The 21,601-nt window shown below is 44.8% G+C and overlaps 1 protein-coding gene across 1 annotated transcript in view; it reads left to right on the forward strand.

Annotated features, from left to right (window-relative positions):
- LOC126176458 (leucine-rich repeat-containing protein 51-like) overlaps positions 1-21,601 on the forward strand; it is a 99,206-nt gene that overhangs the window by 51,703 nt on the left and 25,902 nt on the right. Inside the window, exons 2-3 of the mRNA XM_049923614.1 lie at positions 8,380-8,506; positions 19,305-19,408. Of these exons, the coding sequence (XP_049779571.1) occupies positions 8,380-8,506; positions 19,305-19,408 (231 nt within the window). The remainder of the gene's footprint in view (positions 1-8,379; positions 8,507-19,304; positions 19,409-21,601) is intronic.

The raw sequence follows: 21,601 nt of genomic DNA on the forward strand, positions 1-21,601 counted from the left end.
TGAGACTTGATCTGCAGGATACTTAAAGCGCAAGTTCGGCAATGACGATACTGTCAGCAATATGAGGAGGTACTGCGTTTGTACAAATTGCGAGCGTTTTCCTAATGAACATTTCTCGTCTGCTGGCAACCATGTTGATGAATGGCCTACACACTGCGCCGGTTAGTGACGGTTCTGGCACTCCCCCAATATGTTCAACTGGCGAAAATTCTGTTAATATACGAGCAAACACTAGCCTCCACGTCTCCTACGACAAGTAGAGTGCTACGGTCACGTGAGCTGTTGGACTTTGGGCATTCTGCGCGGGATTGGCTTGCAGTAGGGCTCCAGAAAATCTTTGACATACACCTCATAATATCGTGTCGGACCGTCTTTTGACCGGCGCAGTTCAGCAACTCGCCGTGGCATGTACTCAACAAGTTATTGGAATTCTCCTGCAGAAATACTGAGCCATGCCACCTCTAAAGCTGTCCATAATGGCGAATGTGTTGCTCATGAAGGATTTTGCACACGAACTGACGTCTCGGTTATATCCCATAAATGTTCGATGGTATTCATGTTGGGCGATCTGGGGGCCAAATCATTCGCTACGATTGTCCAGAATGTTCTTCAAACCATTCGTGAACAACTGTGGCCCGGTGTCCTGACTCATTATCTCCCGTAAAAATTCCATCGTTGTTTGGGAAGATGAAGTCCTTGAATGGCTGTAAATGGTCTCCAAGTAGCGGAACATGACCATTTCCAGTCAATGATCGAATCAGTTGGACCAGAGGACCCACTCCATTCCATGTAAACACAACCCATACCATTATGGAGCTGCCACCTACTTGCACAATGCCTTGAGGACAACTTGAGACCATGCCTTCGTGGAGTCTGCGCCACATTCGGAACCTGCCAGCTCTTACAAACTCAAATCGCGACTCATCTGACCATGCGATGATTTTCCAGTCGTCTGGGGTCCAACCGATACGGTCACGAGCCGAGGAGAAGTGCTGCAGGCAATGTTGCGCTGTTAGCAAAGGCACTCGTGTCGACCGTCTGCTGCCCATTAATGGCAGATTTCGATGTACTGTGCTAACGTATACGTCATCGTACGTCCCACTTTCATTTCTGCGATTATTTCACGCATTGTTGCTTGTCTGCTAGCACTGACAACTGTAAGCAAACGCCGCTGCTCTCACCACTGCATTGTCCGTGGTGAGAGGTAAGGCCTGAAATTTGGTATTCTCGGCACACTCGCCCGCATCTCGTGGTCGTGCGGTAGCGTTCTCGCTTCCCACGCCCGGGTTCCCGGGTTCGATTCCCGGCGGGGTCAGGGATTTTCTCTGCCTCGTGATGGCTGGGTGTTGTGTGATGTCCTTAGGTTAGTTAGGTTTAAGTAGTTCTAAGTTCTAGGGGACTGATGACCATAGATGTTAAGTCCCATAGTGCTCAGAGCCATTTGAACCATTCGGCACACTCTTGACAGTGTGGATCTCGGAATATTGAAACTGTTTCCGAAACGGAACGTCTCATGCGTCTAGCTCCAATTACCATTCCGCGTTCTGAGTTTGTTAATTCCCGTCGTGTGGTCAAGATCATACTGGAAGCCTTTTCACATGGCTCACCTGAATACAAATGACAGCTCCACCAATGCACTGCCCTTTTATACCTTGTGTACGTGATAGTACCGCCATCTGTATACGGGCATATAACTAACTTGTCAACTCAGTGTAGTGCTGTCCTGTTTCTTTGTAGGCGGGGTACACAGGAGGTGATTCATTGGCGTTCACAGGCATCTGACGTCAGAATCTCAGCACCGTCACGTATCCGCTGGGTCATTCATCCTTGACTTCTCAGCAGTGTGCTGCATGTCGTCATTTGTGAAGAGAACGTCGAAATTGGATACAGGAATGACAACGGCTCATGTTCTCTGAAGATTCTCATGAAAGAACATTTCAGCACGAGGCTTTCCAGTAGAACCCAGCTTTTTTTAGTTAGTTGCTCTTCTTATTTCTAAGATTGCCTGAGGATGCGAATAGTAATTGCTTATGTGTCTGTAAAGGTGCTGCATTTAAATCAACCTTTCCCTTTTGATACGTGTGTAAGTGACAGCAATTGTCTGTATGCCTGTAAGGGTTCTGCATTTAAATCAGCCTTTCTTTTTTACTTAGTACGTAAGTATCTTCCCTCTTCTCTGAAAACTGATTTTTGAACTTGAGGAAGTAAATGGTCATGAGGCGATAGGGCATCGTCATTGTTTTTGATCGACTCTTTCCCGTAACGCTGTCAGACTTGTGTCTGTCTTTGGACGTTAAATATTCTAGCCAGTCCAACAGTGGACTGAACTAATCAGGTAATACGAAGGTTTACAGTGTTACGAAGGCTTACAGACAGATCTAGTCTGCTCTAGAGCAACTAAATTGCTTTTTATTTTTTACAGAGTTATTGCAACGGCATTGCTTCACTTATATATTTGCTTTGTATAATACACAATTAAACTTTCGATTCTTCAACCACTGTAGACGGAAAACTATTTAGCGTGTGGGTATCGAACTTTATAAGACTGATGTTTAGACTGTGCAAAAATGTTAAAATGTGCGTGAAATCTTATGGGACTTAACTGCTAAGGTCATCAGTCCTTAAGCTTACACACTACTTAACCTAAATTATCCTAACGAGAAACACACACACCCATGTCCGAGGGAGGACTCGAACCTCCGCCGGGACCAGCCGCACAGTCCATGACTGCAGCGGCTTAGACCGCTCGGCTAATCCCGCGCGGCTTACAAGGGGAGGCCACGACGTTTGGAACGCGGATTTACTGTAAACTTCGTACACTCGTAGTACTCCATGAGGACAACAAAATGTGTAAGCAGTAGGGCGTACTTCTCAAGCGTTACTGAGAAAATCGCAAGATAATTTCGGTCGTCAAATATACACCTGTGCAGGGCCATTTTAACCATGAAGCGGCTGCAGAACGATAGCTAACCCTTATAATAAAAATAAAACTGAGCGAACGTATGAACGAACAAACAGAACGGGTGTCATCGGACGTCCGCCCTAAACAAATTCAACAAACATTATAGAGAAATGTTCTTTTTTAAAAAAAAAATGTGGTTGGCGTTCAAGCCGCTGGATCGCTGCATCGAGCTCCGTTCGTCAGTTTTTTTATTTTTTTTTTTATTTTTAACACAGTCATTTTCTTTGCTTTTTATATTACGATTGATATAATGGGAAAAATACGTGTAATCGGATGAACTTTTATTAACTTTATAATGTTATTTGGCACTCTACTAATTTTTATTATCACAAATAATATAATATTCATAACTGTCGACTATTAAACCATCAGACGCATAAAGTGATACTAAAAATGTATGCTTGTCCGTGTCTTCAAAACTGTTCGTATTTAATCGAAAGAGAACAAGAAATTGCTTCTCGGAAGACGCTATTAAAATACACTCGATACTGCATAATCAATTATCAGCGCCGATTTTTAAGGAAATGCTGCGCTATGCATGGTTTGCTTCCAAACTATCGTCTGAAAGAGAGGTTTTTGAAAAAGTTAACGTGGTTTGTTTTTCCACAGAAAACGTCAAAAGGCCTTGCGTATGCGGAAACATAGCATTTATTCAATGCAGCTGGTGCCGTTTAACTTTATGTTTCCCATGTTTTTACGAAAAATACCACCCTGCAGCTTGTACTCGTAATGTCGAAAGCGACAATTAATTGTACATCTTTCGAAAGCCGTCTGTGCCGGTTGTGCCGTTTCGGGCTCCTTCCAGGTATAAGGGATTTCTCAAATCACGAACAAGCATACATTGTCAGTATCACTTTATGCGTTTTGTCGTTTACTAGTCGATAGTTATGAATATTACATTATTTGTGATAGTAAAAATTAGTAGACTGCCAAATAACATTGTAAATTTAATAAAACTTCATCCGATTACACGTATTTTCCCAATTATATCAATTGTAATATAAATACTAAAGAAAATGACTATGTTGAAAATAAACTGACGAACGGAGCTCGATGCAGCGATCCAGCGGCTTGAGCGCCAAACACTTTTTTTAAAAAAAGAAAACATGTTGTTCTACATTGTTCGTGGAATTTGTTCACGGTGGACGTCCGATGACACCCATTTAGTTTGTTCGATGATCCGTTCGCTAAGTTCTTTTATTATTAAAGGGTAGCTAACGCTCTGACCGAACACGTGTTTTTTGTGTGTGTGTGTGTGTGTGTGTTTGGTCGTTGCGGACGTCACATTACTTCCGTTCAAGTTCGTTTGTTAATCCTTCCACTCAGGTTTTTATTACAGAGACCAACCGGCTCTCTGGCCGAACACGCTGAGTTACCGTGCCGGCACCGCTCGGCTGCAGCCGCTTCATGGTTAAAATGGCCCTGCACAGGTGTATATATTCGACGGCCCAAATTGTCTTACGATTTTCTCAATAACTCTTGAGAAGTACGCGCTAGTGCTTACACATTTTGTTGTCCTCATGGAGTACTACGAGTGTACGAAGTTTGCAGTAAATCCGCGTTTCAAACGTCGTGGCCTCCCCTTGTTAGACTGACCGTTGCAGGATTTGCGTTGTTAGTAGTGTCAGTGTAATGACTTACCGTTAGGCGCCGGTTCTGGTACGGCGACGCATCATTGTGCATTAGAGTTGCAGACAGTCAACATAGGTCTGGACAAGATGAACAGGACTTTGCTCGTAAAGCTGTTTTCTCAAAACAACTGCAATAGTGCTGTTCTGGAATATCAACGCATTGAAGGATTCAAGGAATACTGTTGATCCTCTTTCCGCACCATTGTTGAAGAACATATTTCGGAAGTTCGAATTAACTGGCGATTTGGGAATTGCTTCTGGGAGAGACCGACGCCCGATTGCGTCACCAGTTCTCGAAGAAGATAACGTTGCCATGGCTGAAAATGCTGGACACAGTGCGCGATTTTCAAGCACTGCACTAGCTGTGTCACGACATCCCCTGGTTCACAGTTCTACATCTACATCTACGAGGTGCGAGGTCATGCAGGCCTCCGATTTTTTTTCTAATTAACTACTCACCCGAAATCGATGAAACTGGCGTTACTTCTCGACGTAAACGCCCTGCAGACGTACACATTTTTCACAACGCTGACGCCATGATTCCATGGCAGCGGCGAAGGCTTCTTTAGGAGTCTGTTTTGACCACTGGAAAATCGCTCAGGCAATAGCAGCACGGCTGGTGAATGTGCGGCCACGGATAGTGTCTTTCATTGTTGGAAAAAGCCAAAAGTCACTAGGAGCCAGGTCAGGTGAGTAGGGAGCATGAGGAATCACTTCAAAGTTGTTCTCACGAAGAAACTGTTGCGTAACGTTAGCTCGATGTGCGGGTGCGTTGTCTTGACGAAACAGCACACGCGCAGCCCTTCCCAGACGTTTTTGTTGCAGTGCAGAAAGGAATTTGTTCTTCAAAACATTTTCGTAGGATGCACCTGTTACCGTAGTGCCCTTTGGAACGCAATGGGTAAGGATCACGCCCTCGCTGTCCCAGAACATGGACACCATCATTTTTTCAGCACTGGCGGTTACCAGAAATTTTTTTGGTGGCGGTGAATCTGTGTGCTTCCATTGAGCTGACTGGCGCTTTGTTTCTGGATTCAAAAATGGCATCCATGTCTCATCCATTGTCACAACCGACGAAAAGAAAGTCCCATTCATGCTGTCGTTGCACGTCAATATTGCTCGGCAACATGCCACACGGGCAGCCATGTGGTCGTCCGTCAGCATTCGTGGCACCCACCTGGATGACACTTTTCGCATTTTCAGGTCGTCATGCAGGATTGTGTGCACAGAACCCACAGAAATGCCAACTCTGGAGGCGATCTGTTCAACAGTCATTCGGCGATCCCCCAAAACAATTCTCCCCACTTTCTCGATCATGTCGTCAGACCGGCTTGTGCGAGCCCAAGGTTGTTTCAGTTTGTTGTCACACGATGTTCTGCCTTCATTAAACTGTCGCATTCACGAACGCACTTTCGACACATCCATAACTCCATCACCATTTGTCTCCTTCAACTGTCGATGAATTTCAATTTGTTTCACACCACGCAAATTCAGAAAACGAATGATTGCACGCTGTTCAAGTAAGGAAAACGTCGCCATTTTAAGTATTTAAAACACTTCTCATTCTCGCCGCTGGCGGTAAAATTCCATCTGCTGTACGGTGCTGCCATCTCTGGGACGTATTGACAATGAACGCGGCCTCATTTTAAAACAATGTGCATGTTTCTATCTCTTTCCAGTCCGGAGAAAAAAAGTCGGAGGCCTTAGAACTTGAATGCACCTCGTACATCCATACTCCGCGAGCCACCTGACGCTGTGTGGCGGAGGGTACCTTGAGTACCTCTATCGGTTCTCCCTTCTATTCCAGTCTCGTATTGTTCGTGGAAAGAAGGATTGTCGGTATGCCTCTGTGTGGGCTCTAATCTCTCTGATTTTATTCTCATCGTCTCTTCGCGAGATATACGTAGGAGGGAGCAATATACTGCTTGACTCCTCGGTGAAAGTATGTTCTCGAAACTTCAACAAAAGCCCGTATCGAGCTACTGAGCGTCTCTCCTGCAGAGTCTTCCACTGGAGTTTATCTATCATCTCCGTAACGCTTTCGCGATTACTAAATGATCCTGTAACGAAGCGTGCTGCTCTCCGTTGGATCTTCTCTATCCCTTCTATCAACCCTATCTGCTACGGATCCCACACTGCTGAGCAGTATTCAAGCAGTGGGCGAACAAGCGTACTGTAACCTACTTTCTTTGTTTTCGGATTGCATTTCCTTAGGATTCTTCCAATGAATCTCAGTCTGGCATCTGCTTTACCGACGATCAACTTTATATGGTCATTCCATTTTAAATTACTCCCAGATAATTTATGGAATTAACTGCTTCCAGTTGCTGACCTGCTAAATTGTAGCTAAATGATAAGGGATCTTTCTTTCTATGTATTCGCAGCACATTACACTTGTCTACATTGAGATTCAATTGCCATTCCCTGCACCATGCGTCAATTCACTGCAGATCCTCTTGCATTTCAGTACAATTTTCCATTGTTACAACCTCTCGATATACCACAGCATCATCCGGAAAAAGCCTCAGTGAACTACCGATGTCATCCACAAGGTCATTTATGTATATTGTGAATAGCAACGGTCCTACGACACTCCCGTGCGGCACACTTGAAATCACTCTTACTTCGGAAGACTTCTCTCTATTGAGAATGACATGCTGCGTTCTGTCATCTATGAATCCTTCAATCCAATCACACAATTGATCTTATAGTCCATATGCTCTTACTTTGTTCATTAAATGACTGTGGGGAACTATATCGAACGCCTTGCGGAAGTCAAGAAACACGGCATCTACCTGGGAACCCGTGTCTACAGCCCTCTGAGTCTCGTGGACGAATAGCGCGAGCTGGATTTCACACGATAGTCTTTTTCGAAACCCATGCTGAACAGTTAGAAAAATCCTGCAAACAATTGTGGAACCCTCTAGTAGGGTTTCAGGCTGTTCTGGATACAGATGGTCCTCACATTGAGCAACGTTTGTAACCTGGAACGTAAACATGGTACGCAATTAACAAATGTTACGCTCTCGTGTAGACATTGACATTTGTGTTTGTTTCAATGGTTTACTCATTATTTCTCTTCCGCATGTCCTTACAAATGTTCCAACAAAGTTTCATTGTGCTATGATACTCGTTTTTTCTGAGGGCCCTCTCAAGTAACGAAAGTTTAATTATTAAGTACTGTGTCCTTCCTGGTGCTAACAGTGCGTGCTTTGCATTTGAGACATTTAATTAATGGTAGTACTGTAGCACTTAAACCTTATGCAGCTGAATGGAGACTTTAAAAGAAACTTTGATTAGTAAGGAAAGGAGTTATGGTGGTGAAAGGCTTATTATCACTTGCTCAGCGAAAATATTGTGGGTGCAAACTCAAATCTGTCCACAGTGTGTCTAAATATGTTAAAATCTGATCATTCAGGAGTGTTGATGGTAATCCTGGTCCTTCTGGCAACTCAGCCAACTTTGGTGTCATTTCTGCGACGCATTAATCCATTGCGTGTTCGTTTCATTTGAAGCTATAAACTGGATGCTCAGGAAGAAGGAGGCGGCGCTCGTCTCAGCAGGCAACGCGCTACGAGGCGACCCAAGCTTCCGCTCCCTGCATCTCCCCTCAGGGGCGAAGTAAAAGTGTGCGATCAGTAGAGGAATCTTCACGTAATAGGAGGAGTCCTTCCAAACTGCATAATAGTATAACCTTTGGGGGATCTTCCAGAAAACAGAGAGATGCGATTCGTGTGTGGTTTCGATGACAATTAAATATTCTATAGAGGTTTTCTTATTTCGCAGGCAGAGCCAGAGGGATAATCTCGCTAAACAGAGGATTTCAACAGCAGATACAGTAGAAGTTGCTGATGCAGAAAGCTTGCATGAAAGAAGACTGAGAGCTACACAGAGGAATAAAACGTTACTGAAGGTAAGTCTGTGTTACACATTAATGCAACAGACTGAATCCACAAAATACACTGAAGAGCCGAAGAAACTGTTTCACCTGCTTAATATCGTGTAGGATCCCGCGAGCACGCAATAGTGCCGCAACACGACTTGGCACGGACTCGACTAACGTCTGAAGCAGTGCTGGAGGGAATTGACACCATGAATCCTGCAGCGCTGTCCATAAATTCGTAAGAGCACGAGGGGGTGGAGACCTCTTCTGAACAGCATGTTGCAAGGCATCCCAGATACCCTCAATAATTTTCATGTCTGGGGAGTTTGCTGGTCAGCGAAAGTGTTAAAATTCAGAAGAGTGTTCCTGGAACCACACTGTAGCAATTCTGGACATGTGGGGTGCCGCATTGTCCTGATGGAATTGCCCAAGTCCGTCGGAATGCACAATGGACATGAATGGATGCAGGTGATCAGACAGGATGCTTACGTACGTGTCACCTGTCAGAGTCGTATCTAGACGTATCAGGGGTCCCATATGACTCCAAGGGCACACGCCCCACACCAGTACAGAGCCTCCACCAGCTTGAAAAGTCCCTTGCTGTCGTGCAGGGTCCATGGATTCATGATGTTGTCTCCAAACCCGTACTCGTCCATCCGCTCGATACAATTTGAAACGAGTCTCTTCCGACCAGGCAACATGTTTCCAGTCATCAACAGTCCAGTGTCGGTACTGATGGGCCCAGGCGAGGTGTAAAGCTTTGTGTTGTGCAGTCATCAAGGGTACACGAGTGGGCCTTCGGCTCCGAAAGCCCATATCGATGATGTTTCGTTGAATGTTTCGCACGCTGACACTTGTTGATGGCCCAGCACTGAAACCTGCGGGAAATTGCTGAAGCGTTGCACTTTTGTCACGTTGAACGATTCTCATCAGTCGTCGTTGGTCCCGTTCTTGCAGGACCTTTCCGGCCGCAGCGATGTCAAAGATTTGATGTTTTAGCGGTTTTCTGATATTCACGGTACATTCGTGAAATGGTCGTACGGGAAAATCCCCACTTCATCGCTACCTCGGAAAGCTGTGTCCAATCGCTCGTGCGCCGACTATAACTCCACGTGCAAACTCACTTAAATCTTGATAACCTGTCATTGCAGCAGCAGTAACCGATCTAACATTTGTGGCAGACCCTTGTTGTCTTATATAAGCTTTGCCGACCGCAGCGCCATACCTTGCCTGTTTGCATATTTCTGTACTTGAATAGGCATGTCTATATCAGTTTCGTTGGCTCTTCAGTGTAGCTGGCGTTGTCACTTAACAGTGAGGTGGATAAGTATATCAGTAATATCACATTGTAAAGCAGTAGTCAGATATCCTCATTCTCTAATCAGAGCCTACATTCTTCCATTAAAATTACGTTAGAATGGTCATAAGTCTCGAAATCCTTTTGCGAACAATAACTTAAGTTCTTCTGCATATTACTTGTAATTCACATGCATCTTATGAATGGCCAAAGGCTCTTTTCGGCTGAGCAAGTATAGGTTACTTGAGTCCCAGTGTGAGGCGAGCTTTCTGGTTTGATTCCGTTTCGTTTGTGCCTCTTCCGCTGCTTTCAACGGTATCACTCTGGATACCACCACTTAAAGTCTGGGCCGGCCATGGCGTGGCAAACTTCACGCGGGCTCGGTCTGCAAGCCGTGTGTGGGCCAAGGTTCTGTTTGCCTCTGCTTTGCTCGTTCCTTCCGGTAAGTACTCTGCACAGTGCGATATTTGATTTAGCATTGCGATGTGGCATTTTTCAGTCGGCACACCTATCCTCGTACATCGTTCAGGGCCACAATGAATTCAGATCTTGCGTTTTCTTTAACGGAGGCGAGCTTAGGGAACTCGACTGTGTTTGTCAGAATGTGTTCCTTCTACAAAGCTATTTTTTTAATTGCAACCCCATCAAATCAGGAAGACGTTGTTTCTCTCCGCGCAGTGCCTTATTATCGCCTGTGTGCAGTCAAGCCCACTTAAAATGCGAAGTCTGCAGTTCATTTCAGATGTTCTAATTTTCGTTGCTGTATTCCTTTTTCCTTCATAAATTGAACAATAGTGAGTTTTAAACCGAGAAATCGTTCCAGACATGTCCCTCTACCAAAGAAACGCACCTTTGAGTAATGTATAAAGTCTCCATGCTTTTCGTTCAGTGCCACAGAGAACTATTGCAACGGACAGTGGAATAATGCGTGCAACGTCAGAAATTTTACTATTCACACCACCAGTTTCTTCACGTACTGCAAGCCTACAAATTTAGCATAAAGTGCTTCTTGATGCAGAGAACAATGGATCCCATCTGTCGATCATTGTAATTTTTGGCTCTTTCATTGTCAATTAACAAGGGGACCTTACAGTCTCAGAAATTCACTTCGGAATGAGTCTTCGTAGTCTAGTAGTATACTTCAATGGTGTCCGCCCACAAAAATTGTAAGGTGCACTAGCCAGACGTATCCCAGAAAAAGGGCTGTGAAGTTTCAGCCGAAACGCTGTGGCAGCACAGCGTAATGGCTGCAGCTGTACCGGACTCACTTCCCACGCTGGCGATCCAGTTTCGATCCTTCGTCTGGATAACTTTTTATTTTGTGTTTTTAATTGTGTTAAAAATTATAATACCTTTGAGGTAAAGTTAGAGGCCTAAAATATTATCAATTAAATCATAAAGTATGTTGTGTCAGCTACTGTGGGAGTTAGTATCGAAACAAACAAGGAAGGAGAGAAGTTGCGATGACCGGTGGCAGAAATCCAAAATGATCTGTACATAACAGTTACAGATTAACAGGAAACTTTATTTCTAAAAAGAAAAGAAATATAACTTCTCGCCATGAGGTGGCTTGGTGTGCTTCCTGTGCCTCCTACAAGCAATTGCTTTACCCAATGTTACTACTCGCAGAATACAGGCTAAGTATCGTCCTCCTATTACTCAGTACTGATGTTCTCGAAGTCTGCGACCGAACTGGGCCCGACCAGCTATAGACGGCTGGTTAAGCCAGAGTTGACAGAGGGCGCTGAATCAGTCTTCCTGGAGGTGTGGCGCTGCCCGCTCTTCCCATTGGTGCGCGGGTCAGCGCCTTCTTGGTGCTGTTTCACAGCTCTGCGCTGGTTGGTGTGCAGTCGATCTTTAGGATTGTACAAAGAATTATATTTTGTTTATGAAATGACTTACTATTGTCCTTAAAATGTTATTGCAATTTTTAGAAGCTGCGGAGAGATTAGGAATATTCTTTGTAAATTTGAGTAACCGGTTTCTACGTGGAAGAACAGAGTATAGCTGTTGCCCTGTTGTACATACAATTAGGGAGTGTCCATATCCTCGCGGAACTATCGACCGTCCTTACCTGCTGCTGATAATATTTTACGTATTTTTTTTATTTAAACGTTGCTATAATTTTTTAAAACAATCAAAAAAGGAAATAAAAAGTTACGTGAAGGTAGGATCGAATCTGGATCGCCCGTGTGGCAAGCGAGTCTGCAACAGGTGCAGCCATTTCGCTGTGCTGCCATAGCGTACAAATTGACCAGTATATATGACTTTAGAGCCCTTGCGAGGTGCCAGGATTAGCAGTGTATTTAACACTATATTCTTCTAGAACATTCATATGGAAATTATGCTCTAAGCCCCCCCCCCCTTTTCTAACTCCGACTTCTGTTGTTGCAAATGGATTAAGAAGAAACGTGAACTGACTGTAATCGACCCTGCAAGTGGAGTAGAGAAGAGTTTGGCACCTGCAATAATTTAATTTGATAGAAATTAATTTGATAAAGGAAAGTTTCACTAACGTAGTGAGAGATGAAAGGGTTGCTCTGCCGATCTACAGAATGGAAGTTCTGTTCAAAATAACAATTTGATTTATTATGACTAAACTCAAAATAAAAAAAACACATGAAATATTTATAATACTTCAAATTGGATAATCAAATAAATGCTGTGAAGGTGAAGTTGTCCATAAACTAGTTTGTGACATTTATGACCAAGTGGTATGTGGAGCCAATACCTTGAAATTCAAATCTTAAGAGAAACACCCAGCCAATCCAACATTAACTGCTGCTACAGTAGTGAGAACTCAGACAATGAACACCCAAGACAGAACCACGATAGAAAAGACAGTAATAGGCGCGCTCTGCTGAGCTCTGATTATCACAGAGCAAAATTCCCTAATATGCCGATGCTGCGGACATACATTACCATGCTGCCTTCTTGACTGCAAGGACACGATCTGGCGTGCCCGAGGGGATGGCTGGTTGCTTCGACGTCCTGTCGTGGTGATGATAATGTCGCAGTATAGCCCGAAACAAATTATCCTGGTCTGGTTGTTCCACACTTAACACTTCCTAGCAATTCAAATGCGCCTCTGAGGGAGATGAAGAAGGCTCGCCACACAATCACTGACGGTACAGTGATTGATTTTAACAAGCGAAGTCACACAGTAACTCAGATACAGTCAACTTTAGCCAGAACTGCTCAAGACGGACAACATAAGCCGCTTGTTCTCAGAACGCTCAGTTGCCAACCGTACTCGGAAAGTTACGCTGAAGTCAAAACTTCAGCAACTTCGTCAAACGGGTATTATTAAACGAGAGTATATTAGACAGCCAACGGAAGGCAGGCTGTCCAGAGCAGTGAGAGCTCAATGTTGTATCCTACTCCGACCGAAAAGCGAGACTCGACTCTACCAAGAGCACCTGTACAAGCCAAACACAGAACATTCCCGCGCCCACGACACTGGCCGTGGTTAAACATGCCAATCAGCAACTCGAAAACTGGCGGAAAATTCCACTCTACTGCGAAGCACTACTATTCCACCAAAGGAGATACTTGGCGCCAATTTCTGCGCCGATTTTGCTATGTCACAGAGCTATCCCCTGAGCAAGCCAATCACAGTTATGATTTTGTAGAATTTGCCCGCCAAAACTGCCTGGAAACACAAGTCATTACCACGCCTCGCTCGTAGCCCGTCAGAAAGTGTTTTCACTAAGTTTCTACGAAGTAACGGAATCTGTAACCCCAGCCGCTCCTTCAGGCCCCTATGGGCTTGTGGCCCACGCTCTTATGACAATGTCGGCGTCTGGACAGCATCCACTCGACTCCCTCACACCCGTCGGCATAATCCTTTTATCCCCAGCAGGACACTCCTGTCTTTCCGGACCACACAGGCGACGAAAGACGCAGCGTGGGAAGAAGTAGCAACTCTTCACCGCATTTAATTAGAGATGAAAATATTCTTATCTTCTGGGTTCTCAATACAAGCCTTGCAATGACCATACTCGGCTATACTTCCCCAAATCGAATTACTCAGAGTAAGATATAAATGTGAGAGCATCGTAGAGGCATTGACCTCTCAGCCATTTTCTTGGAATCTTTAGGCTATTGTGCTTTACAACTTTTGTGGACGAGGTATACCACTAACCTGCGAAGTCTCATCCTGAACTGAATTTCCGAGACCGTTAGATCCCCTTGTAAATCTTCAACTCTTTCTGCATGGTATCGTAACATCGTTTCACAGCAAATTTTCAATACCACGTCGCTTGTACGACTGCGTAACATATACTGAGACCTCTCATTCCTCCCTTCTGTCTTTCCCATTTATTTTTAAAGGCTTGCGAGGTTAGATTGCTTCTTTTTGTGCAGACTGCCACTGGACCTGTGAACGTCCATCATACCACGAACAAACAGCGAAGGGTAAACGACGCTGAAACCACGATTCTCCCGAATCACGTATCCCTACACCTTCTGTATCCTCGGTAAATGTCTTCCCTTACGCCTAACAGCAGTGAAAAATATCGTTCGCCAGTCATCACAACGCAACATCTCACGAGCTACGCGGTGTGGACGTCACAGCTCCGACGTGGTCGTAGTAATGAGACCTGTCAGAGTATTTTTAAGACCCTGTCGTATACCACTGCGACTGTCCTTGTACTGCTGTGGTGGTCTGTGAGTCTACTGCGTGATACCTCATCTGCTCTGGAGACGGATGTTGCAGCTCTTGCTTTTCGTACTGAACATTCGTTCAAAGAAATCGATATTTCTTAAAGGTCTTCTCCTTATTTTCGGAGTGAACAAACGGCATAATTTCAGTGTATTCGGTAGAACCTTTTTAACACAATCTATGCAGTTACGTCACATTCCGAAGTCTAGCTGCTCGCCGGCCGGAGTGGTCGCGCGGCTCTAGGCGCTTCAGTCTGCCACCGCGCGACCACTACGGTCGCAGGTTCGAATCCTGCCTCGGACATGGATGTGTGTGATGTCCTTAGGTTAGTTAGGTTTAAATAGTTCTAAATTCTACGGGACTGATGACCTCAGATGTTAAGTCCCATAGTGCTCAGAGCCATTTGAACCGAGCTAGCTTGTTGTCAAATAAAATACCTACGAACTGAAAAGTTTCAACGACAAGAGCCATTTGAACCATTTTCTAGCAGCTCTGTATGAGATTTAAAACTTTCACGGCGTACAGAATGTTCCATAAAATTTCGGGCGAACTGCCGGATGTCTACAACTTGCTGCCGCGACATTTCGGCGCAGAGTTTTCTGGCAATCTTCAGGCGAAAACTAACAAGAAAGGCACTGAGGCCGCCATCTCTGAACATTGTGTTTCCACTGGTCACGCGATGAAATACGACCAAGAGAATATTGGGGCCCATACGTGAAACTTTTGGAGCTCCGTTATCAATGAATCAGTGGAAATATGACTGTCTGAGTCCCTTATTAATCAAGACAACGGTTTCCAGTTAAATTCTACATGTAATCCCGTCATAGAAAAACTTTGTGTTCTGCGTAACCGGCATCGTTTGCCATGCGAAGAGAATCGTCCTGATATCGATGAATCCAGCTTTCACCATGGAGGGCACGCAACGCAGCGCACAGACTTGCAGACAAACGGCGTATGCACAACGCCAACTCGACACACTATGCATGTACCGGGTGATCAAAAAGTCAGTATAAATTTGAAAACTTAATAAACCACGGAATAATGTAGATAGAGAGGTAAAAATTGACACACATGCTTGGAATGACATGGGGTTTTATTAGAACCAAAAAAAAAGCTGACAAAATGTCCGACAAATGGCGCTGGACAGGAAAACGTCAGTGACTGCGCATGACAATCGTGTATAAAAGGAGCTGTAATGAGAGAGAGAATCAGATGCGCCAGCAGTCGCAGCATGTTGACGTTACCTGAAAAGGGCTTTTAGTGAAGCTGTATTATCGGAATGGGGAATGTGCTAGTTCAGTGTTACAATCCTATCGCCATAGGAAGGGGATTCGAACGGGTAAAGGTCCGTTGACAAATCCAGCTGTGGTGAGAATGATTTCGAAGTTCGAAGCCACGGGTTGTTTAGACGATAGACCCCGTAGTGGCCGACCGAGCACAAGGCGTAATGCTGCTGAGACAGTTCAGGAAGAAATGGAGATTGTAGCGGGTTCGTCTATCCACGGGGAATTCAGCGCTCGTGCAGTCGCACGTCGCACCGGCATTCCAAACACTACTGTTTGGTTGGCACTTAGGCGTACCCTCCGATGCTATCCGTACAAAATCCATCGGCATCATGAACCGTTACCTGGCGATTTAGCGAAACGGAGGGCATTTGCGGTGTGGGCGTTTCAAAAGATGGCGGAAGATGACGATTGGTTGAGTAACGTGTGTGGACCGACGAAGCTCATTTCACGCTCCGAGGGTCTGTCAACGCCCACAACTGCAGAATTTGGGCTACCGAAAATCCTAGAACTGTCGTGGAAACTCCATTGCACGACGAGAAAGTCACGGTATGGGTTGGATTTACCACATCTACCGTTATCGGGCCGTTTTTCTTCGGGGAAATGGGTGATTCAGGTTTTGTAACTGCTACCGTGACGGGTGAGAGATACGCCGATATGTTACAGAATCGCATCATCCCCCGCCTGGCTGATAAACACCTGCTGCTACGTACGATGTTTATGCAGGATGGCACTCCACCTCATATTGCTAGACGCGTGAAAGATCTCTTGCGCGCGTCGTTTGGTGATGATCGTGTGCTCATCCGCCACTTTCGTCATGCTTGGCCTCCCAAGACCACAGACCTAAGTCCGTGCGATTATTGGCTTTGGGGTTACCTGAAGTCGCAATTGTATCGTGATCGACGGACGTCTCTGGGGATGCTGAAAGACAATATCCGACGCCAATGCCTCGCCATAACTCCGGACATGCTTTACAGTGCTGTTCACAACATTATTCCTCGACTACAGCTATTGTTGAGGAATCATGGTGGACATATTGAGCATTTCCTGCAAAGAACATCATCTTTGCTTTGTCTTACTTTGTTATGCTAATTATTGCTATTCTGATCAGATAAAGGACCGTCTGTCAGACAGTTTTTGAATTTTTTTTTTGTTCTAATAAAACCCCATGTCATTCCAAGCTTGTGAGTCAATTTGTACTTCTCTATCTACATTATTCCGTGATTTATTCAGTTTTCAAATTTTTACTGACTTTTTAATCACCCAGTAAATTGGAAATTGGTGGTAAGGACCTTGGGACCAAATTGCTGAGGCCATCGACCCCTAGGCTTACGCACTGCTTAACCTAACGTACACTAACTTACGCTAAGGACAACACAGGCACCCATGCCCGAGGGAGCACTCGAACCTCCGACGGGAGGAGCCGCCCGAACCGTGAGAAGGCGTCCGAGACCGCACGGCTAGCCCGCGCGGCTATACGAATGTGTCGGCTGGGTCTTAAATACGTGAGCTCAGTGCTTTTGCTGTCAGTATTCATCTGAAGATGGTCAGAAGATTCTGCGCCGAAATATCGTGGTAGTAAGTTGCAGACATGTGGCAGCTCGCCCGAAATTTTATGGAACTAACTGCTCTATAACTTGCAAAATAGCAATTTATTCATCTTAATATGTATCAAATTCTTTTCTTGCATCCTGAACTCAAAGACTGGTGATCTGTGTTTGATATCAAACTTACACATTTCATTTATGAAGGCCTGTTGAGAAGTAATGTTTCTGAATTTTTTATGTGAAAACTCGTAAAGCTTCTTATATAAAACAAGCGTTATTAACATTCTAAGTGTTTACTCTTCATGTCTACTTATTTATTTCTCAACCTAGTCACCCTGGCGACGAACACATTTCTCCCAATGACAGAGCAGTTTGTTAATACTGTCGCTGTAGAATGTCGGTGCCACAATCTCATCCCTCTATGCACCGCTTCGTAACTACCAAAGTGAAGTTCTCGAAGGCGGTCTTTAAGTTTTGAAACAGATGAAAATCGGCTGGAGCCAAATCGGGACTGTAAAGAGGATGATCGACGACAGTGAGCCCACCAAAGAAAGGCATCAGATTGTTGCAGATGTCGCAGCGCTCATGTGTGACGTAGTAATAGTACTGTAATGCTGAAAGAGAGGGTGCTCCATGTGTGGACGAACTCTTCGAATTCACAACTCCATCACAGCACGCTGTTTCTCAACACCGATGTAATCACATTCAAATGTTCAAATGTGTACGAATTCCTAAGGGACCAAACTGCTGAGGTAATCGGTCCCTAGACTTACTTACGACTTAAACTAACTTAGTAACTTATTCTAAGAACAACACACACACCCATGTCCGAGAGAGGACTCGAACCTCCGGTGGGTGGGGCCGCGCAATCCGTTACAGGGCGCCTCTAACCGCGCGACCAGTCCGAGAGGTTGTAATTACATTACGCATCGCCGTGTTACACGCGACAATTGGGAGCGCTCTATCGGCAGAGGTCTGAAAATATGTAAGCATAGAGGATAAATATGTAAAATGTCAATTACGTTTGTTTTATTTAAAAAGCTTGAAGAGTTCCCGCATAAAAAATTCGAAGATATTACTTTTCGGAAAGCCCTCGTATTTAAATTCCAGCGCTGCCTTGTTATTTGCTTTTGTTTGACTGTTCCCACCCGTATCCCACCATAAGAGCGTCACCAATCATTGTAGCAACACAAAAAACTATGGATTCCACACTAATATCGGTTGTTTTCGATTATTTTAACGTTTTACCCCAAGAGTATATATTTTCCATATACTAATCCTTAAATATACCCAGTTTAGTTGAAACTGCGCCAGACGTAGCAGTGTCATGCCTATATGTCACCACTTTGTCAGCCACACTTCCGCAAATAGGAATTTCTCCAGGTATCCGGAATCTATATTAGAACACATTCACATACACATAGATGCATACCCCCTTTTTATATGCAAAGACGTTAGTTTTTGTTCATGTTGAAGCAAAGAAACAGTTTCCGATCCTGCACGTTTTCTCCATCGGTCCCCAAACAAAGATGAAAATTAATAATATAAGGCATTTTTAGCTTTTGATACAATCATAACCGATTTCGATCTAAAAAGGTCATCTTTAGATGCTAGAATAGAGAAAACGGAAGCTTATATTAAGACCTGAAACAAGCACAAATCTTTTTACTAGGCCTACTTGTAAGGCAGATGAAGTACTATTAGCATGCGTATGGTTCACATCTACGAGCGGCATTTGGTGAACACAGGTTCATGCGTTCACCAAATGCCGTGCAGGCGTGAACCATATTTTCATGTTTGTACTTGTTTTAGCCCTTAGGTCTTGTTTTCTCTATTCTAGCATCAGAATTTCTAGGCCGAAATCGGTTATGACAGCGTCATCAGAAAAGTGACTGTATCAAAAAACATAAACAACATTATGATAAGTCAATCACAGTTTCCTCAAACAGGATGTCTTTTTTCTCCAAAAGAAGTGCCTCATGAGAATGAATTCCTGTCGCGGCCTCGACTGCAGCTACGCCGTGCTGTGTTTCCGCAGGAGCTGGAGGTGTCCGCGGCGAAGCTGAGGTCCCGCACCTGCTACTGCCCCACCGACTCGCAGCTGGCCGGCCTGCTCAAGCGCTACTGCGACCACGTGTCCAGGTGAGGCGCCTCCCTGCCGCCTTTTCTTCCCCTTATTGTAAGAAACTCTGAATCCAATGAGAACTTTGCTGAACATGACATTCAATTCTACTGTGGAAGGTTTTTGAATCGCCATTCGGCCTGCACTGAATTCGACGCTTGTCTGGGAGTTAACTATGAGACTCCCGTGAATGTCTCAAAGAGTACGGAAAGAAACGTGTTAAAAATGCAGTCACACTTGTTTTACTACTTAAAGGACTGCATTTCGCCACGACTATTAAAAATTTATTTTCCACAATGGGCCAATTTCGGTGGAAATACACTACTGGTCATTAAAGTTGCTACACCACGAAGATGACGTACTACAGACGCGAAATTTAACCGACAGGAGGAAGATGCTGTGGTATGAAAATGATTAGGTTTTCGGAGCATTCACACAAGGTTGGTGCCGGTGGCGACACCTCCAACGTGCTGACGTGAGGAAAGTTTCCAACCGATTTCTCATACACAAACAGCAGTTGACCGGCGTTGCCTGGTGAAACGTTGTTGTGATGCATCGTGTAAGGAGGAGAAATGCGTACCATCACGTTTCCGACGTTGATAAAGGTCGGATTGTAGCCTATCGCGATTGCAGTTTATCGTATCGCGACACTGCTGCTCGCGCTGGTCGAGATCCAATGACTGTTAGCAGAATATGGAATCGGTGGGTTCAAGAGGGTAATACGGAACGCCGTGCTGGATCGCAACGGCCTCGTATCACTAGCACTCGAGACGACAGGCATCTCATCTGCAGGTCTGTAACGGATCATGCACCCACGTCTCGATCCCTGAGTCAACACATGGGGACGTTTGCAAGACAACAACCATCTGCACGAACAGTTCGACGACGCTTGCAGCAGCATGGACTATCAGCTCGGAGACCATGGCTGTGGTTACCCTTGACGCTGCATCACAGACAAGAGCGCCTGCGATGGTGTACTCAACGACGAACCTGGGTACACGAATGGCAAAACGTCATCTTTTTGTATGAATCCAGGTTCTGTTTACGGCATCATGATGGTCGCATCCGTTATTGGCGACATCGCGGTGAACGCACATTGGAAGCGTGTATTCGTCATCGCCATACTGTCATATCACCCGGCGTGATGGTATGGGGTGCCATTGGTTACACGTCTCGCTCACCTCTTGTGTGCATTGACGGCACTTTGAATAGTGGACGTTACATTTTAGATGTGTTACGACCCGTGGCTCTACCCTTCATTCGATTCCTGCGAAACCCTACATTTCAGCAGGATAATGCACGACCGCATGTTGCAGGTCCTGTACGGGCCTTTCTGGATACAGAAAATGTTCGACTGCTTCCCTGGCCAGCACATTCTCCAGATCTCTCACCAACTGAAAACGTCTGGTCAATGGTGGCCGTGCAACTGATTCGTCCCAATACGCCAGTCACTACTCTTGATGAACTGTGGTATCGTGTTGAAGCTGCATGGGCAGCTGTACCTCTACACGCCATCCAAGCTCTGTTTGACTCAGTGCCCAGGCGTATCAAGGCCGTTATTACGGTCAGAGGTGGTTGTTCTCGGTCCTGATTTCACAGGTTCTATACACCCAAATTGCGTGAAAATGTTATCACATGTCAGTTCTAGTATAATATATTTGTCCAATGAACACTCGTTTATCACCTGCATTTCTTCTTGGTGTAGCATTTTTAATGGCTAGTAGTGTATCATTATCAGTTGGGAAACTGCAGTCACATATAAAAAAATTACATAAATGTAGGGAACATGAAATAGCAAACATATATAAAAGAGAGAAAAATTACAAAAAATAATGTTACATCCAAGTCTTATATCGTGTGAATAAGCACGTGTCTAGTACACTGCTGTTCACGCATGTGTCAGTTTGTAGAATGAGTAATACGTGTTCCACGTGGAAAATTATATAAACAGAGAGAAAGTGTGACGCAAGCCTAGATTAAATGAACAGCTCAAACAGAAAACTGACGTCAGACATTGAACACACAAGGTAAACTCCAGCAAACACCGACATACACATGTGTTGTACACGGGTAACCGACGACTATACAGAGAGAGAGGGCGTTGACAAAGATGGTCTCCGAGGTTGGACGTGACCTAAGTGCAAAGGGTAGAGGGACAAACCGCCACGGCGTTTCGTTTCCAGCTTGAGATATTACGTAAGGTGGCGATCAAA

The sequence above is a fragment of the Schistocerca cancellata genome, chromosome 3 (assembly GCF_023864275.1).
Source record: "Schistocerca cancellata isolate TAMUIC-IGC-003103 chromosome 3, iqSchCanc2.1, whole genome shotgun sequence".
Taxonomy (NCBI): Eukaryota; Metazoa; Arthropoda; class Insecta; order Orthoptera; family Acrididae; genus Schistocerca; species Schistocerca cancellata.